Source organism: Ahaetulla prasina, chromosome 2 (assembly GCF_028640845.1).
Source record: "Ahaetulla prasina isolate Xishuangbanna chromosome 2, ASM2864084v1, whole genome shotgun sequence".
NCBI classification, from domain to species: domain Eukaryota; kingdom Metazoa; phylum Chordata; class Lepidosauria; order Squamata; family Colubridae; genus Ahaetulla; species Ahaetulla prasina.
The window spans coordinates 172,946,421-172,967,430 of record NC_080540.1 but is presented as its reverse complement, the minus strand read 5'-3'; the positions used below and the strand labels follow the sequence as shown (position 1 = coordinate 172,967,430).

At 39.2% G+C, this 21,010-nt stretch overlaps 1 protein-coding gene across 1 annotated transcript in view; it reads right to left on the bottom strand.

Annotated features, from left to right (window-relative positions):
• Nucleotides 1–5,958: 5,958 nt before the first annotated feature.
• ELK1 (ETS transcription factor ELK1) overlaps nucleotides 5,959–21,010 on the bottom strand; it is a 36,992-nt gene continuing 21,940 nt past the window's right edge. The window contains exons 5-6 of the mRNA XM_058170593.1: nucleotides 14,447–14,548; nucleotides 5,959–13,288 (exon numbers count right to left, since the gene is read on the bottom strand). Of these exons, the coding sequence (XP_058026576.1) occupies nucleotides 13,190–13,288; nucleotides 14,447–14,548 (201 nt within the window). The 3' untranslated portion in view covers nucleotides 5,959–13,189. The remainder of the gene's footprint in view (nucleotides 13,289–14,446; nucleotides 14,549–21,010) is intronic.

Genomic DNA, 21,010 nt, shown 5'->3' with positions numbered 1-21,010 from the left:
GAAGCTGGAAGGAAGACAAAGCAAAGTAGAATAGCAACCTTGATCTCCAAAGCCAGATTTGGCATCCACCCACATTGCAGCAGACTAGAAATATACTGGCATGAATTAAAGAACAAAGAGACCAGGTACAGTAGCTACATTTAAAATGAACAGTTAATAAGCGCCAGAGGGAAGGAAAAGGTGGAGCAAGTGATTCACCCACTCATTAGACTTAAAGCTGCCAACTTTTCTATTACTTCCTGGCAGGGCTCCCCATATTTTTAACAGCAGTGTGACAGGCTGAATTTCTTTTACATACAGCTGTCTCCCCAGGCAAAGTTCAGCTGAATGTCTGTTATTTGGAAAGCTTAAAGACACAGAAGCCATGCCAGAGAAGAAAGCTGGAGACCCAGAACTCCTTAAATCAAGGCTGCAGGAGCTGAAGAAACAAGAAGTTCAGGAAAGAGACAGAGGAAAGGGCAGATTGAAAAGCAAGCTTAGACTCTCTGGAGGCTAAGCTCTCTAGGGCTCTAAATATGTTATGTTGTATGTCAGGGAAATTGTGTGAAAAAAGCATTTGACTCTGGGAGTGAATATAAAGTTAATACATAAAAAACATTTTATGAATATTTATAGTGATTGCTTCTAAATTTTAGAATGACAACCTGAAGGATCTGTGCAAAAACATTCTATGTGCCCCTCCTCCACTTTTCTTTTTTTGTTTATTTCATTTTGTCACAACAGTATATACAATCATCAACATAAACAATAACCCATCATGAAAGAAAAGTATATATAAGTAAAAGTATAAGTAAAAGTATGCATATAATACTATAATGAAGGGAACAATAGGACAGGAACGGTAGGCACTTTTGTGCTCTTATGCACGCCCCTTATAATCTGATATATTTCTTAAAGGAAATTATTTCTTAAAGGAAATCTATTGGTGCTTTGACAAACTTTGTGCTAGATAGATAGATCTTTCTCACACATACTAAACAATCCACAAAGTAAATAGAATCGACTATACAGTGGTACATTGGTACTCAACTGCTTTGTCACTCATCTAATTTGGTACTCAATGCATTCGGATGTGAAAATTTTGTCCCAGTGCTCATCCTTTGTTTGGTACTCAACACACAAGCTAGAACCTGTCAGTGTCAGCTGCCTTGTGACTCACTACATTATTCCTTACAGGAAAATTTTGTTTGGTACTCACTGTTTTTGGTACTCATCGCAGCTCCCAGAACTAATTAACAATGAGTACTGAGGTACCACTGTATATGCAAATAGTATAATCACATGAGGCACAAAACCAAGGTGGCAGTGCTCTAACATTTCTTATCTGCTGTTCTGAGATTCATTTGGAGGGCTAGGAATAGATGGCCGTGTGGCTCACATTCCTTTACAGACAATCATATATCGGAAGGCAATTATGATGTCGAACTTCAACTCCCAGGCTTAAGCAGGCTGGTCAGTGGTAAAGGATGCTGGGAATTGCAACAGAGCCCCAGGTTGCCCATCCAACTCAAAGGGCTGTGGATGTAGGTCAGATATAAAAAATCCGGGAGTGCTGTGTCTGCGCCCCCCGAGCTGGGCCTGCTGCCAGAAAGTGACTTGGACAGTGAGTGGGAAGGGCCGTCAGGACTTACCTCGGGAGCACCGACTTGCCTGGCTCAGCTCCAGGAGCCAGAAACAGGCCAGGTGGAAGAGATAACGAGGCCTCCATCCCCTGACTCTTCCCCCCCCCCAGGCCACGCCTGCAGATCCAGCTGACGGCAATCAGGCTTGGTTTCGTAGGCAGGAGAGGAGGGAACAACAGAAGCAAGGGTGGGGCAGGCCTAGGAAGTGCTGAGTCATGGAGCCACACCCCACAGGATATAAAAGGCAGCCAGAGCTGCTGTGTCTCTTTGTAACAGGCAAATCCACTGATTAAGAGCTGAAGTTTGTGACTCACTAGTGTCGTGGAAGATAACGGAGGCTCTTGGCAGACGCTGGCTATTCTGCTGCCAGAGCTGATAGTGACACCTAATTAAGCCATCATTCGGACGGAGGCGAGGGAGGACAGAACAGGGATTATATGAAGTGTACAGACTTGAAGTTGTCTATTAACAGGAAACAACTGGGTAACAGTTGGAACAGATGCATGAATTATCTGATTATATAATAATAATCTATATCAGATTAAAAAGAATTGTCTACATTGTATAGTATACGACATTGTATAATTATTCCTAGAGTGTATTTGCTGTATACACACACAGAAAGCAAGTTTATATACATGCAAATTTTGTGCACATCTACACTCAGTTGATCCTCTTTTGGGCATTACCCATGCAGCTGTTTTCATTGGGAAGAAAAAGCAGATAGTAGATGCCATATTGGGAGGGGATAAAGTGGGAAAACCTGAAAAGGGAGCAAATCTGAAATACATTCCGAAGGATTTTAAAAAATTGTAAACTGTGCTTTACAAAGGAAAAATGAAGAGCAAAAAAAATAAATAATTATATTAAATAATTCTAAAGGACTGCTTTCTGAAATAAAGAATGGTCTTTTAAAATAAAGGATGTATTGTCATTCTAGGTATATTAAACTTCCAAAAGGTGCAACACACCCAAAATGAATCCTTCCTTGAGTATTATTAAACCAGATCAAAAATTCTACTCATTGAGGCCTGAGGCAGATTAAAAAGTTTTTAAAAAATAATAATAATTTTCAACCATGAAATGGTCCCGTGCCTCTGCATTAAGATGAACATCATTTGGGGGAGAGTGGGGGACAGGAGAAAGAGTGGTTGAGGAAAGCCTGTACCTTTTTTGCCTGCAATTTACCTCAGAACAAAAAATAAAAGTCATGCTGGTTTTGCAGGTTTGCTTGAGCTGTGGTGAGGGTAACATACCAACATGTGTAAAGATACTAAGTTTAACTTAGTATTTAACAAGACCTAAGTTTAACTCATAGAATCATCTATTGTAATGTCCTTCCTGTTAAAGACTACTTCAGCTTTAATGCAATAATACAAGAGGAACCAATAGATTTAAACTTAATGTCAACCGCTTTAATCTAGATTGCAGAAAATATGACTTCTGTAACAGAATCATCAGTGCTTGGAATACTTTACCTGACTCTGTGGTCTCTTCCCATAATCCTAAAAGCTTTAACCAAAAACTCTCTACTATTGACCTCACTCCATTCCTAAGAGGACCATAAGGGGCGTGCATAAGCGCACAAACGTGCCTACCGTTCCTGTCCTATTGTTTTTCTTTTCTTCTTCCTATATATATATATATGCTTATACCTCCTAATATTTACTCATATATGTGTTTATATGCTATATAATCTTTTTGTATGATACTTACATATACTGTTGTGACTAAATAAATAAATAAATAAATAAATAAATACTTCCTTGTGCCTTGCTGTTTCTAACTCTCTCCCAGCAGATGGAGTTTTTTTGGAGAAGGACGCCGGCACATAACAGGCCCTGAGGGAAAAAAACTGTTGGAAAGAGCAAGTTTCCCTTTCTTTCTTATCTCCATTGTAAAGGAGAAGCCATTCTCAATGTGGAGAGCACTGAGAGAACACAAGCAGGAGCATTTCAGGCTGAATTCTTCCTGCACAGCAAGAACAAGGGCTACTAATAAAGGATATAAATTAAATAAATATTATGTCAGTGTGATTTTAGGTTTAACCAAAGGTTGCCCCTCTGGGGCCGAGCTGAGATGCAATTCAGGAAGGGTATTTTGTGTTTTAATCCCATGTAAGCAACCTTTCTCTCCCCTCTTTCTGAGTTCCTCCTTGCTCTTATGAAAAACATGAAGGTAAGCCGAAGGAGGAGAAAGAAGGAAAGGATCCAAATTACCGTATGTGCCAGTTAGTGCCTTAAGGCATGATAAAACCTGTGTTAGTTGTCCTTGCAAAGATTCACAAACATTCATATTGTTGATCCAAACACACAATGCTTTTGAGTGTGCTTCGTTTTATTCTGTATATCCAGTTTGTTGTGGGGAAGAGAGTTAACACTTAGGGTTAGCCCTGAAAGGATCATTTTGCACTCCATGTAACATGTACGCCGCAGTGGTGGGATTCAAATTTTTTTTACTACCTGTTCTGTGGGTGTGGCTTTGTGGGCGTGCCATGGCTTTGTGGGCGTGGCTTTGTGGGCATGGCATGGGAAAGATACTGCAAAATCCCCATTTCCTCCCCACTCCAGGGGAAGGTTACTGCAAAATCCCCATTTCCTCCCAATCATCTGGGACTTAGGAGGCAGAGAATAGATGGAGGTGGAGCCAGTCAGAGCTGGTATTTACCAATTCTCCGGACTACTCAAAATTTCCACTACTGGTTCTCCAGAACTGGTCAGAACCTGCTTAAACCCACCTCTGGAATACCGTACTGAGAGGCCATGTCGCAGGGGTGAAGTGTTGAACTAAGAAGGAGGCCACGGTTCAGTCATGAAAGCTTATGAGGTGATTTTGGGCAACTTATTTTCTCTCTTTCAGCCCAACCTACCTCACAGGGTTGCTGTGTGAGGACCACTAAGACGAGGGAGGGCTTATGGATGCTACCTTGAGCACCTTTAAAAAAAAAAAGGCCAAGCATCCAATAAATAAATAACGGTGCTGTTTGGGAGGGTATTATTTCTGTCATTGTCTTGTTTGGCCACCAGGTTGGTAGAATACTAGAGGCCAATTGGGAGACAAAAGTAGAAATCCTGTCCTTGCCCCCCTTTAAATATGCCACTGTTAAGGAAGTTTTTGCTGCTCCCAGATGTTCCATATTCATCTACAAACCTGTTTGTTTTCTCTCAATACCAAAGCCTACCACATATGTGGAAAGTTTCCATCTCTGCTGCTTAACCCTCTCATTGCCATCGAATGCATGATAGCAATTGCAAAGCCCCCCCCCCCAACGATAGCCGGATGTGTGTAAAATATTGGTGCTGGTAGTCCCAAAAGTGCTTTTCCAAAAGGCAACTGGACTTCTTTGGTTCTTTGCCTTGAAAAGTCCAATTGCTTCCTGAAAAAACCACCTTTGGGACAACCATGACCTGGCTGATTGAGAATCTCTAGATTTTCCTTGAGAACGTTTTGCTTCTCATCCAGGAAGCTTCTTCAGTTCTCTCTTCTTCAGAACTGAAGCAGCTTTTTGGATGAGAAGCAAAATGTTTTCAAGGGGGGAAAAAAACCAAGTCCAGTTGCCTTTTGGAAAAGCACTTTTCGGACAACCATGACCTACTGTAGGTAATTGAGAATCTCCATAGGCCTTGGTCCTTGTAGTCTCAGAGAATAACATTTTGAATTTCCCACTGTTTCAGGTATGGCAGAAGCAACTTCTTTGTATTGGCCTGCTGTGGTCTGTTCTCCCAAGCTATGTATCCTGTTGCAATACCAATGAGTTCCCTATAAAATGGATTCCTATCTTCCCAAGAGAGGTGTAGAGGCATGGAGGCAGAACAGGGAGGATCTGCATAGAGCACCAGTTGCACTATGGCAGAGCTCATACCACATGAGAAATGGCTGGAACTGCATTCTTGTGATCTGGTGTGTTAGCAGCCACACTGGTTGTTTTGCACCCCAACAGCTCTTCCCTAGAATTATCTTTTTTCCTTCCTTGACCATTGACTGGAGCACCCTTACCCCCCTCACTGTGAGAGACAAAAGAAAATATCTACTTTGTCCTTCTTGCCCTAACAAAATGGAGCATTATGTAGCCTATACCACCAACATTTGGAAGTGGAGTTTGTGGTGTGAAAGCAAATTTGTACGTCCAATCAAAACATAAGGTAAGGTTGTCTGGTGAGGGTCTGTCCTTTCTGAATTCTTCTCTTCGCAATGGCAAAAGTAACCATGTTATGGAGTCATTTTTTTAAAATTATGTTGGAGCATATGCACTAGGATACCCAGGGAAAGGATTGCTTGAATTTTGGTTCATCAGATAGATGCTGATCCTCCAGAAAAGTAAATATGAATTAATCACATGGACCAAGAGAAGGAAAACTTTCCTGGAGACATATAGAACTGGAGTCTGGTAGAGGAAACAGGAAAGGAAAATAAAAAGAAATCAGCAATGAATGAGTTTTGTTGAAAAATAAATTTATTTACAGGGCAGGATCCCAGAGAGTTTCATCATAAAAATAAACAGGATCCAAACCCCAGTGCAGAGGTAAGTAGAGAGGGACAGATCCCTATCACCTCTGGCTCAGGGACCAAGACCAGTTCAACAATGAAGAGAACAGGGAAAATAAATAATTTCCCAGACCATCTTGTAGGACTTCCTCCATGGGAAAAGAATCCCAACAAAATATCTACTTCAACCAAAAATGTTAAATCCCTGGATTTTGCCGTTCTTTTCACATTATCTCACCAATCCCTGCTACACTGACACTCTTAGCAACTCAAAGTGCCACTGCGAAAGAAAGAAATTCTGAATATCATAGACTCAGCATGTTCAAGTGAGAAAGGCAAAAAAGACATTCCTGGTTTTTAGTATGTGTTAGGTACACTCTCTTGCTATAAATTAAATCAAATATTCTTGAAATCAGTCGTGCAAAATATCCCATTCAGAGCCTAGGAGGGAATCATCATTTTCCCCTGACATTCTCCCAATTAAATTTGGAGGCTACAGTCCTATTTCTATGGTCAAACATAAGCCCGAAAGATGTGGATACACATTCCCATCAAAGCTTTGCAGAATGACAGATCAAGCTCTTAGCCCTTTTCATCAAAAATGGCCACGCCAAATTAATGCAGGTTGGCTCCAGCTTTATTTTATTCAAGCCCTATGGGGATCGGAGATCATCCTATCTTCTTGGTCCCATCTTTTCAAAATCATCTAAAAGCAGCCTCTTGAAAATATAAGACCAAAGGCAAGCTGAAAGACTTGCAGAATGTAGGCAGCATGTGAAATGGAATGAAATTAAGTCATGGTGCTTTATATAAACCACAGAACTGAGCAACAATATTTTTCCTGGATTGTACTCTCGTTAAACAACAATGCTCCACCATGTCCCATTCTCTACCACCATCACTTTGATTTCAATTAAAGAATAAACAACTGATGTACCAGTTGGGCATTGCAGAAAAATACACTTTATAATGGGAGCAAAATGTAATCACAGCTGCAAACCCAGTGTACATTCCAGGGGGGAAAAATGCTACACCCGATTCTTTCATGAGGAAACACAAACCTCAATGGGTCTTTAAAATTAATGATACTGTGATATTAGCTCTTTGGGATGGAAGCTCATTGACATTAAATTTTGTGTCCTAGTACATTACAGTTAATAAGATTTTATGATGCTTTAAGATTCCTGGTAGAGACTGGGGGCTTTTATTAGTCAAGTGAAATTATTTGATCTATAATTTTATTTTCACTTGTTTATTTCATTGCAGAGACTTGGATCTTTGCTGGAAGGTCAAACTTTAGTCTTAAACAAGGGGCTTGTTTTGAATTCACTAGCCATACATTTGAGATTGAATCTTGCATTATTTTCCAGATTCCTTTTCTACAAGGTCTTAAGTATGCAAGCTGGATGGCTGTCTTTTAGGACTGTCATCATGAACAGTATTGAACAATTTCAGGGCAAATAAGGCTGCTCAACATCCAACTGATAATGGCACCTGCTCATTTCTGCCTTTTGTGCACTGTCGAAGAATTCCTGCCTCTGTTTATAAAAATAGTGGCAACTTTTCCTATTAAATTTACTCATTTCGAAAAGTTGGCCAGCTGGCAACCAGAGCTTCAGCAGTTTTTAGCCATTATGTAGAAATACAAATTTTTCACAGGTACCTTTTCTCTCTTCTACATCAAAAGCCACCTCCCTTTAAATGTCATCTTGTAAGAGGACAAAGTGCCTTATTTCATGGCTGTAAAAAATCTTGTCAAAGAAACACACTCAAACCAATTGTTTGAGAAGTGTGAGGAATGCTATGTATTGTGCATTTTAGGATTTTACTGGAATGGAGAGAAAATATACTTTCGTGCTCATCTGATCTAGAAGGATGTCTCCTGATTTAAACTGCGGGGGTATTTTAAGGATACTGCTGCTTCTCTCTCATTTAACGTTTTGCCAAGCAGATACAGTACACAGTTTATTAAAGTACTTCATCTTTTCACCAGGAGGAAGGTGTAAAAGGATTCACATCTACTGCCTTCACCCAGTTCAATTAAAATTTTTGGAAGCAAACCCATGGATTTCAATGGACTTAAATCATGAAAGATCCCCATTTAAGATTAATTTACTTTTGTGGTAAGAATACTATCAGCTTATAATTACTTTTATTAATGTTATTTGAAAGACATTAAGCACTTTCAGAGTAAATTATCTAAATTACCTGCTTTCCCTTTTTTGAAGATAAAGGAATCCATAGCCCTATGAATCCTGAAGAGTTACTTATGAAAAGAATATAAATATATACCTATGTGTCTGTATTCTGAATGTGTGTGTGTGTGTGTGTGTGTGTGTGTGTAGGTCTTTGGTTATTTGGGTTTTCTCCCGCGTAAAATTAGAAGTGTCTTGGCGAACGTTTCAATGAAGTCCTTTATAAGGTAGGTAAAATGAGGACCCAGATTGTTGACTTTGTATATCATATACAAATGGATGAAGACTATTGCTTAACACAATGTAAGCCGCCCTGAGTCTTCGGAGAAGGGCGGGATATAAATGCAAATAATAATTTTTTTTTTAAAAAGTCTCATTCGTCATCTTCAGGCTTCAGCTTCGTGCTTCTAGGAGCAAAGGCTTCAGCTTCACAAAGCTGAAGCCTGAAGATGACGAATGAGACTTTGTTGAAACGTCGCCAAGACACTTCTAATTTTACGCGGGAGAAAACCCGAATAACCAAAGACCTACATACAAACACCCGCGAAAACCTCAGAAAACATATATATATGTATCTTTATATGTTTGTGTGCTTCCCTGTGTGTGTATGTGTGTGTGTAAAACGTTTGCAATTTTCTTTAATAGTCCTTTTGCAATTGCTCCTTGAACATGCCGCCATAGCAGGGATACCTTTGTTGTATGTGTCAGCAATAATATATGGCTACAAAATATTGTCTTACTCTAGCACAAAGTTTCTGAAAGCTGCACAAGTTGAAGTGAGGAAAGACTAGGAACCTAGCGCTACTGTTTAGCTCTGGGAGCCACACCCTCCTAAGCCCTATTAGGACTTTAAAGCAATTAACCCTGAAGACCAAGCTTCAGGATGGAGGGTGCCGAAGCAGCCACTGGACCTAGACAAGATACTTGTAAAGCTACTTTGCTGGGTGCTCTCAATAAAACTGGGCAAGCCCAATGGCACCTGCATGAGAAAAACAGAGGTTTAATGTGGAAAGCCAATGACTTAAGAAAGCAACCATACCCCAAAGGGTTTTAAACATTTGTATCGGCTTCCACATGGCTTGACCATAGGTCAATAATGGCTTACATGACTTATTGTTTGCATATGGTGTACTCAAAGTATAACCACATTTCACTTACAGTTTACAAGAAACAATGTTTGCAATTTTACTGATGGCTACTCATGGTTTACCCATGGCTTGCATGTAGGAAGGCTTAAATGAAACTGAAGGTTATTGTCGGAAAGTACACAGCAGATCCATTACAATGCAAATACTTACTCTTGATGTACTAGTGGCATTACATAAATGTGCCACAAAATACCTGTTTGTTCATTTTTTACACATCAGCTTGGATGCTTTGTGCTCAGCCACAATATAGTCTTCCTTTCCATCTGTTTGCTGAATATATGAGTATAGCAGGCATGTGTGCATATGTATATGTGTGTATGTGTGTTGTGTGTGTATATACACTCACATACCCACACCCACACACATGCATGCTGTGCTCACAGTTTACTTATACACAAATCACATACAATTTACACATGATTTGAATGGTAACACCCATGAATTGTACCTGATTGTTTTGCAGATTGCTGATTACACAAAGTGCCTAATTTATTAAATAAAACTGTAAACCACCTCTTATAAAGCACTTAGATTTCTCCCAGGAGGAGGCAATAGGGAAGTGCAACAAAAATATAATCATCATTATTATTAATGCTACAGAATAGGATGATTAAAAATAAACCATATTTTTCTGGCTATATATGTTCGCTTTTGAAGCCTTCCCAAATCCGGTATCTAAAATATTGATTACATCTTGAATCTTCTACTCAGTTTCATCTCTTTCTTGCCAGAATAAATCCAGGTAGACTTGCTTAATTCTCTATGAAATCGGATTCTATCCCAACACTTCAAAATTACAACAGCGCTCCATTGGGCATAAATGTAGCATATCTTTTAAACTCACTTCTACACCAATCACTTAGAAAAGTTGGAGCAGGGAGTGAGTTAAAAGCAAGTTGGCATCTAGATGGTGAAATCCTGCTCCTAGTTCACCTCTCTGCAGTCAGTTTTCCAGGTAATTTAATTAAAGTTTTACATACTGAATGAGACTTCTGCTAGCGCAGAGATCTTCAAACTTGACAGCTTTAAGACTTGTGAACTTCAACTCTCAGAATTCTGAGAGAGAATTCTGAGGAGAATTCTGGGAATTGAAGTCAACATGTCTTAAAGCTGCCAAGTTTGAAGACCTCTGTGCTAGAGGATAGAAAAATCAACTTGGGAGTACAGTACAAATTGTAAGCCTGTTAGTTTCAAAAAATTCAGGCACATTCTTCTTTTGCTTTTTTAGCTGGGTCCCTTACCCTGCTGCCCATTTTCATCATGATTGACTCATACGCAAGATTTTAACCCACAAATGTTCTGACATTCTAATCTAAATCCCAGTGATCACTAATTTTAGTGAAGTCATTCTCCAATGACAGATTTTCTAAATCTAGAGTCTGGCCTGACCTTCTCATCAAATGTTTGCTTCAATCCTTCCTATTGGTATTAATGTGTTGATTTGCTCTTACAGAGCCCATTTTCGTTATCCGTATTCTAAGGAACTGCTCAGTAGCTGTTAGTATTCCTGGAATGATACCAAGGATTCCAAAGGACAGTGTAGGGAACACTTTCAGCGCAAGACAAGATAGTGTCTATGGGACCGCACACTCTCTCCAAATACACCCTGGAAAAGGCTTCAGACTGGTGTCTTCTCAATAGTTTGGACTAAAACTTGAGATCTTCAACCATCACAGTTGGAAACTGCTCTTATAGAGAACCTGGTCCATCATTACTGAAGTTCCATTGCAAACTCTACTGGGAATAATTTCAAAATCACATTTTTCCACACTACGCCCTTATCTTCTTTTCACTTCAAAATTTGTACACAGGTACATACAAACAATTAGAGAGCCAAATGCTTTCCAACTTCATTTTAAAAGAATCTTCTCTCATTCCCATCCTGCGGTTTAAAAAATAGCTATCAAAATGGACAGACGAAAAGATAAATATAGATCTGAACCATCTCCTTTTCTCTTAATACAACTCTCTTGACAATAGATAAAATTGTGATATATAGATATAGATACTCTGTGAAAAAATAGAAGGTGCCAGGAACTCTGATTAAGAATTGGCTGATACCTCTGAAATAGCATATCTTTTATGGCATTAACAAATACTTATGGATAATCTCCAAAAAAACCCCACAATAGACTAGTGATGAAATTCTTGTCATCTGAATATATGAGTTCTAATAAACCCACTGACAAAGAGACACAGCCCTTTGCAGAGTCCCTTTATGATGCCTTTGAAATAAAATGTGGAACTATAGAAATATACCATTTCCACTGTTTCCATTAAAAAAAGCTTTTTTGGTTCCAGAAGATTGTAAGATGGTGGATTTGTCATTTGCTGTTTCCAGGATGACTCAAGAGTTGGAAGAAAACTGGAGAGGTATGTGAGATCAGGATCAATCTGTAATTAAACATTTTCCACCATAATAGCTGATGCCTGATATTACTTCTATGATGACAGAAATGAAACCATAAAAAGCAGTCAAAAATGGAGAGGGTTAAGACTTCCCCTTTGGCCATTTCTGTCATGACCTCTGATCGCCAGTAAATAAATTAAGGAAACCATTCTGCTACAAAAAAAATAGGTCTTGAATTCAGTAAGCAGACTTCATTCTCTGGTCTCCATGTTGACGAATCGGTGACTTTTGACCAATGGGGGGAAATGAACAAAACCTCCCCAGCACCACCATTTTGGTGTCAGATGGAGAATTTTTCTCCCAAAGAAATACCAGAAACATTCCAACTTCAGTGAGTAAAAAAACAAAACAAAACCCACAATTAACTGAGTTTAACCTAAATGCAACTGATGCTGTTGCTTTTGCTGGTCAAATAGAAGATGGCTGACAGTTTATTCCTACTGTGTTGCACAGCAAACACATCCTGTTATTTTTCCCCCCCTCTATGAAACCAAATCAAATACAATAATGACTTGTCAGTATTCTTGGAAGAAACATGATCAACAGTGCTTCCTCTTCTCTACTTTGTTCACCTGCAGTTGCTTTGGCACTCCCACACCTACCCATCCAAGATCAAAGCTGACCAAAATTCCTTACGATTGTATATCCTGCCAAAACAAAAATGGCTTGCATATCAACGTGTTGTCCATATACAGACAAAACAAATAGGACTGGCACTGGTTTCTTTGTATTCTCCTAAAATGAACCTGGCTGGCAGGATCTACTTACTTCTCTAATAATTACTAAGCTAAAAGTAAGCCAGTTTTAAAAAAAAAAAGGTAGAGATGAAGTGAGAGACTTGATTTATCTTGCAAAGTGGATGAAGATTGGTAGCCTTCTTGACCTTGGACCATCAGATGAACTGTTATTAAAAGTGATTACCACCACAGGGGACAGATAAAGAAAGCCATATTGCCACAACAGTGTCAAATAAGGGCAGCCTCTTGGAGAGGAGACCAAATAAAGCTTATATTCTCGTTGCCCTCACAGACGCATTTGAGGGCTGCCTGAATTTTGCAACAAGAAGCAAGTGCGACACATCAAGTGCTTGATACCAGCAAAACACCATTTGGTTTCAAAGAAAAATTCTGGCAGATCAAAGATTAATGGATGAATCTGCTTGCTATGCCATTTTCATTCTTCAAGCTGACGCGGCTTGAATCATCAAAGGGTTCTTCCAGTTAACGAAGGGACACATAGCTGTCTAGCTGAAGTAGACCCAAGTGCTTGAAAAGAGACTCAAGCCAGTTCTTTGGCAGGAGTAGAGAATATGGTGATGCAGAGGAAAGATTATGGCTTCTGGGGACCAGGAGAAAGGACTACAGGAGTGGAGAGTCCATCCACACTGAGTGACGGGATGTGAACCTGTGAGCTAGAATTACTGGGAAACTGAAAAGAGAGAAAGAGGGAAAAACTTAGGATCTACCTAATAATCATTACGCAATCGCGTAGCCTATGAAAAAACAATTTTGAAACGGCATGATTTGAAGCGTGAGTGTTGAAATGCTCCATCTTCTCCTTTCCTTATTCCAAATCTCCATACATGCATACCACATACACAAACATTGGCTTTCCAACAAAAGCCATTCTTAAAAGAAAAAGAAAAAAGCAGTAGCTTTGAAGACCTGGCTGTTCTTCCAGGCCTGAAGTTAGGATGACTGGAACCCCTTCGGAGTTTTTTGTTGTTGGCTAGGTTTGACACCCTACACTTTTATTTTAACTACTTTCTTATCTCTTGCTAGTTGTTGTTTTTTAAAATATTGTTTTTAATTTGTATAGTATTGCAAGCTGCCCAGAGTCATTTGGAATTGGGCAGTGCTAAATTAAATTATTAAATTAAATTAAATTAAATTAATACAGAACAAACTTGGGGCTATCGGGGGCTGAAACTAATATTTTGTAATCCCGCTGTTGAACAGATTGTCAAATTTGTATTGTACATTAGGTCCACGCTTGACTCAATTAAAAATAACATACAAAGAGGTCCATCAAGTTTATTTTAGGATGTTCGTATCCTCTTGAATTACATTCCTGTTGCATGGAAGCTGATATCTGGACCCAAAAAAGTGGATTACTTGTGTCTTACTTATAGCTCTAAGATTCATTCAGCATTGGAAAGATAAGAGCTCCAACTACTCAATTGGTTAGCAAAACTGGTATTATTAGTAACACACCACTTCTTGACATAGATCAACTATGGATGATTATAATGAAATATAACTTTATTTTACTGAAGTGTTTATGTAAAATGTTTATATATGTATAGGTATCTGGTAAAATATGCCTTATACCAAAAACCTAACCAAATTCATTCCCAATCCAAACTAATTCTTCATTCCATACTTGCTAACGAAGCCGGCAAACATCCCAAACACATACAGCCTTCATGTGTTCCTTTTATGAGCCAAGCTTGACTATTCTTCCACTCTCTCAGGAAATTATGCCTTCAAATTCATCCACTATTTTTGATCCCAATCTCAAGTTTTACCTTCCCCTCACAGACACCTTTTCTCTCCCCTCACAGATGACATAGATTTCAAACCATACCTGGAAGGAAAGCTTGGCTGGGCTACGTGGTGCAATGGGGCTCAGGGTACTCCAGAAATGGATGGTGGGTGGCAAGGAACTTGGGGTGAGCAGTACTGGAGTCTGCAAAGAAGATCAGAATAAAACAACAACAAAAAAATTAAAAAAGGAAAACTAGCAACATCCCAATTCTTCAAAAAGCCACTTATTGCACTGGCCATTTTTTCAAAGTTTGGTTCTCATGAAGAAAGACAAGGAATGATTTTGAAGGAAGGGTTGGCACTCTTCCCTTGCGAATATTCTCATTTTTCAACAGGTATTAAAGAGACATTTTCCTTCTTTGCATACAGAGAAGCATCAGTGCTGTGGACAATCTTATAAGCTGTTTACTTTGGTGTTTATCTGGTTATATATATATTTTAAAATCATGATTTATTATTGAAGAGACATACTTTTTTAAATTATGCATTATTATTTGACAGACATAACCACTTGCAACACTCAGGCTTATAATTCAGCTACAAGCTATTTTTGGAACTTGGCAAACCATTTTTCCAATCTCCACCCCTCAGCAGGTAAGGTATGCACAATTATCAGTAAACACCAACTTTCAAAAGTCACCAATACTAAATGAGTTGGGCTTTTCTAACTATAATGGCCATTTAAAAAGCCTCTTCAGAAACATCTAGGTAAAAGTATCAGTGAAAGGGCATAAAACTATAAATTTTCACCTAGACCAGGGGTCTGCAAACTTGGCTCTTTTAAGACTTGTGGACTTCAACTCCCAGAATTTCTCAGCCAGCTTTGTTGAAGTCCACAAGTCTTAAAAGAGCCAAGTTTGCAGACCCCTGACCTAGACTATCAGAGACTCCTTTCTAATATCCAGAATATCTCCTCAGATTTCTCTTGTGTTTGGTCTAGTAAGTACAAAAATCAATTCCTGGTGTTTAGGGAGCAGAGTTGATCCTGAAGGTCCTAGCTGTCCTACTGTATGGGTTTAGCTTTTAGATATTGATGATAATGATGATGATGAAATAATAATAATAATAATAATAATAATAATAATAATAATAATAATAATAATAATAATAATAATAATAATAATAATAATAATAATAATAAACATCAACAAGTTGCAGCTTCCTGCAATAACACCAGCGGAACTGCAAAAATGTGCGCTCCTTGGAACATTGTACATTTTAAAAAGGTACTTGGTTGATACCTAGGACGCTGGCAGAAACCCGTTAGCAGCAGTCAATGGTATTTGTGATGCCTTTTTGAATGTTCAGTTGACTGAGTTTCATGTTTAATGGATAAAGATGATAATAATAATCTTCAAAGAAATTTTAAGCAATTTATTTAAATCAGATTTGCTCCTTGCAGTTTGGAAAGCACCACCAGGTTCTATCCCAGGTTTAGGGAACAGCTTAAAACTCAGCGGAACCTGCTGTTAAAACAAGAGAACAGCCGCAAGACTTTTGATTGCTCAGTATTGGAAGAAAGAAGAATTACCTACAATTGAAGAATGGACACTCAAAGTATCAAATCTGGCAGAGATGGCAAAAATCTCCGCTTACTTGAAAGATTATACACTAGAAAATATATATTTTAGAATGGAAAATGTGGATTGATTATATTCAAAATAAGTATCAGATAAAAAAATATCGAATAGCATATGAGTAAATTTAGGAAATATTTTGTATTAGATATATTTTTGAAGGAGAGGGGAATTGAGAGTGTGACTAAGTGTGGTGTGACTAGAGATTATAATTTCGGAATTATTTTAGATTATGATTGTTAGTTTTGATACCCTGCATTTTGTTCTGGGAAGTCGGGGTGGGGGGTGGGGGGTAAGGAGGAGGGAATTGGGGGTTTGGTAGAGATGGAGTGATGGTTAATGTACAGGGATTATTGAAGATGTATAAATATAATTAATGTAGGGTCGGGTCTGCCTAGTTACCATTTTAGAACGGTGAGGAGGGAGAAAAGAGAGAGTAGGAGGTAGGAAAGAGGAGAAGAGGAAGGAAGAGGGGTAGAAGAGGGAGAAGGAAGGAAGGTGTAGGGTGGAGGGAGGAGAGGATGTAGATAAGAGAAGGAGAGGAAGGTCTGGAAAGCAGAAGAAGGTAGAAGAGGGAAGAGTGTTAAAAAGGGGGGTGGTGACTGGGCAAACCCGACTAATTGTATATAACTGTACATTGGATGAATTATTTGATATGATTGTAAAAATAAAACTTTTTATAAAAAAAAAACAAAAAAAACAAACAAAAAAAAACAAGAGAATGTCACACGGTATATACATTTAATGTGTGCTGGCTTGCAAGATTGCCAAGCTTGCAGAGAAGAACATGAACATGTCTGGGGATAAAAATAGGTTTTGGCTACACATGTGGTATACTGGTTAAACTATTGTCAAACTTTCCTTTCAGCAGGCAATACTATGGGTGGCCCAGATGCAGTACAGTAAGTATCTTACTAAGAAGTATTGTGTGAATGCCTTGATTAGTGGCAGAGGTCAATATTTCTGTATTCATGTAGTAATCACTTTTTTTTCCTAATTTATAAGTTTTTTTACACCAATCCAATCCATTGAGCCTCTAAATGGGGTATAACCAGTGGTGGGATTCAAATAATTTAACAACTGGTTCTCTGCTCTAATGACCAACTGGGTAGGCGTGGCTCAGTGGTCATGTTACTGTTACCATATGCCTCCCACCAACCCGTACGCTCTCACAGAGAGGGACTTCTCAGGGTGCCGTCCGCCAAGCAATGTCGGCTGGCGGCCCCCAGGGGAAGGTCCTTCTCTGTGGGGGCCCCCACACTCTGGAACGAACTTCCCCCGGGTTTACGCCAAATACCTGACTTTCGGACCTTTCGCCGCGAACTGAAGACGCATCTTTTTATTCGCGCGGGGCTGGCTTAAATTTTATGGATTGTATAGTTTTATTATTAATTTTAAACGGGGTTTTAATTTCTATATATTTTAAAATTTTAGGCAAATTATAATAAGTTTTTTAATTTTGCATTTTATAGATTATTGTCTTGTCTGTTTTTATTTGCCTGTACACCGCCCTGAGTCCTTCGGGAGAAGGGCGGTATAAAAATCAAATAAATGAAATGAAATGAAATGATGTGACCGTGTGGGGGTGGCCAACTCAACGTCACTCATGTCGATGGGTGCTTCGCCTTAGCTGTTACAATATAATAAGGGTTAAGCAAAGAGGCAGTTTCTGTAAGCAGGGCAATAAAGATTAGGCTAGAAACATCACCAGAATGTTTCCTTCCTGCCTTCCTTACAGGATTAGCCCTGTAAAGTGGGAGAAAAAAACAAAATAAGATTTCTTCCAGCAACCGGTTCTCCCAACTGCTTAGAAAGTTAACAACCGGTTCTCTCGAATAGGTGCGAACTGGCTGAATCCCACCACTGGGTACAACCAGTGGTGGGTTTCAAAATTTTTTACTACCGGTTCTGTGGATGTGGGTTAGTGGGTGTGGCATGGCTTGGTGGGCGTAGCTTGGTGGGCGTGGCAGGAGGATACTGTAAAATCTCCATTCCCACCTGACTCCAGGAGAAGGTTTCTGCAAAATCCCCATTTCCTCCCGATCATCTGGGACTTGGGAGGCAGAGAATAGATGGGGGCGAGGTCAGTCAGAATTTTTACTACCGGTTCTCTGAACTACTCAAAATTTCCACTATCGGTTCTCCAGAACTGGTCGGAACCTGCTGAAACCCACCTCAGGGTTATAATGTACACTGGGTTTTTATGTACTCAGGGTTTTTATGTACACTGAGAGCATATGCACCAAGACAAATTCCTTGTGTGTCCAATCACACTTGGCCAATAAAAAATTCTATTCTATTCTATTCTAACAGTTATATAGTTAACAGTTCACCCAAAACTGGCTTGATGGAATTTAATTGTAATATGTGGTCAACGGCACATAGAAGATTTCAACTTGACATGTAAGAGAGGTAAATGCTAAAAAGTCTTATGAAATGAATGAAAGAAAAACTGATACATTTTTTGTATGAAACCAAGAGAAATGGGAAGGATGTAATGGATATGAATGAAGGTGATTTGGTCTTGTGGACTGGAGTTGCTGCATACATGCAGGTATATGAAAGTGTAGGCTTAATTATGAACAAAATGGCTGAAGTGTACGTCTGGAAGAATGAATTGATGCCCCTTTTACACTCTTTTGAAGATCTGTGAAATCAAAATATGAAAGAGACATCTTATCCTCCATTGATTTGGAAATCAATAGAAAAGAATCAGGGATGAGTTTGAGGAAAATTGTGCAACATTCTGAATGGATGTGATGGGGGGGAGGAATTATTCTGAGGGGGACATGGATGTGTGGATAGATAGAAATAAAATGAGAGTAAAAAATGTGATTGGGCTGTTAGGAAACCCAGGAATAAATAAGAAAGATAACTGATGAGCATCTGTTTAAAAGACATATGCAGTATTATAACTATCATGGAAAAGGGATAAATCAAAAAACCTGATGAAAGACTAAGATAGTGATCATTATGTGATGTAGATCTTGGAGAAAATGTACACAGAAGGAAACAAAGCCAATGAAAGAACAACTGCAGGAAAAATAAACAATATGAAAAAAATGTATGAAAAGTATTAGCTTAGCCTCCCAACAGAACAAATAGAAAGGGGACATGGGGAAAGAGGGCACGAAAACCTCTTGGAAGAGAGAGAGAGAATACACTTTGCATTCCAAAGTGTATAGAAGGGAAAGTATGAAAAAAAGATGCTTGGTGGAGTTATGAACTGAAAGAGGCTGGGTAAGAGAAATTGCTCAGAGAATTACTGTGGCAAAAATGGGGATGAGATAAAGATGTATAGAGTCAGAGAGAATAAAAGATAATGGCATAAATTAAAACCTTGGTCTTTTTAAAAAATTGTCTAATTAACAGGCTGCACAAGATGGAACCGGAAAAAACTGTTCCTACATGCCCAGGGTTCAGCCTGCACTGCTTCTCACATGCAACCTGTTTCCTTCGCATTCTTTCTTTTCTTTTCTTTTCTTTTTTTTTGAATAGGGGCCATGGTTGTTCTAGAAGGACCCTAGAATTTGCTTCACAAGTGATCTACACTACAGCAGTATGTTACCACTTGGGGAACTTGAAAAGAAACTCAAGTTACCAATCAATGCACACCTTAAGGAAAGTGATTGTAGAGGTTTTTTCCCCCCTTCACGTAATGCTGGCTACTAGAAGGAAAAACAAAACCGGAGAATGGATCAACTGAGGCCTTTGAAGTGTCCCACATTAAAGCTGTAAGGACAGCATCATTTGCTTGCACCGAATGCAATTTTGTCAACATGCTGGCACAAGAGTGCAGTTTTGTCAACATACGCTTTGCTAATTTAGGAGGAATGCACATTAAACATGAGGATTCAGGTTTTTGCTGTTGGGCAGATCCCTGATAAATATATGAACATGAGAAAGTCTAACTCAAATGTATTAACTGAGAACAAATGTAAGATAAACAAGTGCCTAGTGTGGAATGTTTTCCATAAAAGTGGAGTTGAAGGAAGGTTGCTGAATGCAACACAAGTGGCATACAAGTAAAATATATTAAATGCTTCCTGAATCATTCCAACACCAAGAACAGCGCAAGAGAATATCTGATGTTGTACCTGGAGCCAGTGGCGGTGTGGTTGGAGGGAAAGTGGGTCAGAAAATGCAATAAGTTAATAAATAAGGAATGGTTGTGGTGATATTAGAGATGTGCTAGTCAGAGAAGTGAATGTGTATGTCCTTTTGTATGTAGATAATTCCATTTACTGGCTGAGAAGCTGAACAATTTGCAATTATGTTACATCAGTGATTGCTAACCTTTTCTGGACTGAGTGCCCAAAGCGCGCATGCGTGTGCCCGAACCCCCAAAATGCAATGTGCGTGCGGTCCCCACTGCATATGCCCCGCCCCACACACATGCGTGTGTGCACCCCGCCCCCTGCACATGCACTTTTGCCCCGCGCATGCGCAGCAGAGACCCAAAGAGCAGCTGGCTGCCGGGAGGTGCGTGCGCATGCGCAGCAGAGCTGAACTGGGGTGACGGCTCACGTGGCATAGGTTCGCCATCACGGTGTTACATGGTATGTGATGTAGGGACAATGGAATAAACATATACAATTAATACATAAAGGGCAAAAAGAGCAACTGGATAAATGCATACATTTAGTGAATGTTTATCAATATGGGGAAATGGATGGAATTTTTTAAGATATGCCCATCCTTTTGGAAAAGTAATGGGAAATATATGGTCAGCTGCAAGAAACGAATGTTTATCAAAATGTACAAAAACATGATTCTGCACACTCTATTATATGAGTGTTGGAAATGTCAGAAGAAATATAGTAGTATTTTGAGTGCAATGGAAAATAATATACATAAGAAGTGTGCAAGTGTACAAAAAGAGGTACGGCTGGGAATGAACAAGTGATGAAAGGATGTATGAAGAATGCAAAAGTTAAGTGCCTGTGTTAAAGAAGTACAATGAGGTGGTTTGGTCGCATAGAGAGCATGAATCAACTATATTAATGTGCTTTCCTGCCATTCCTGAA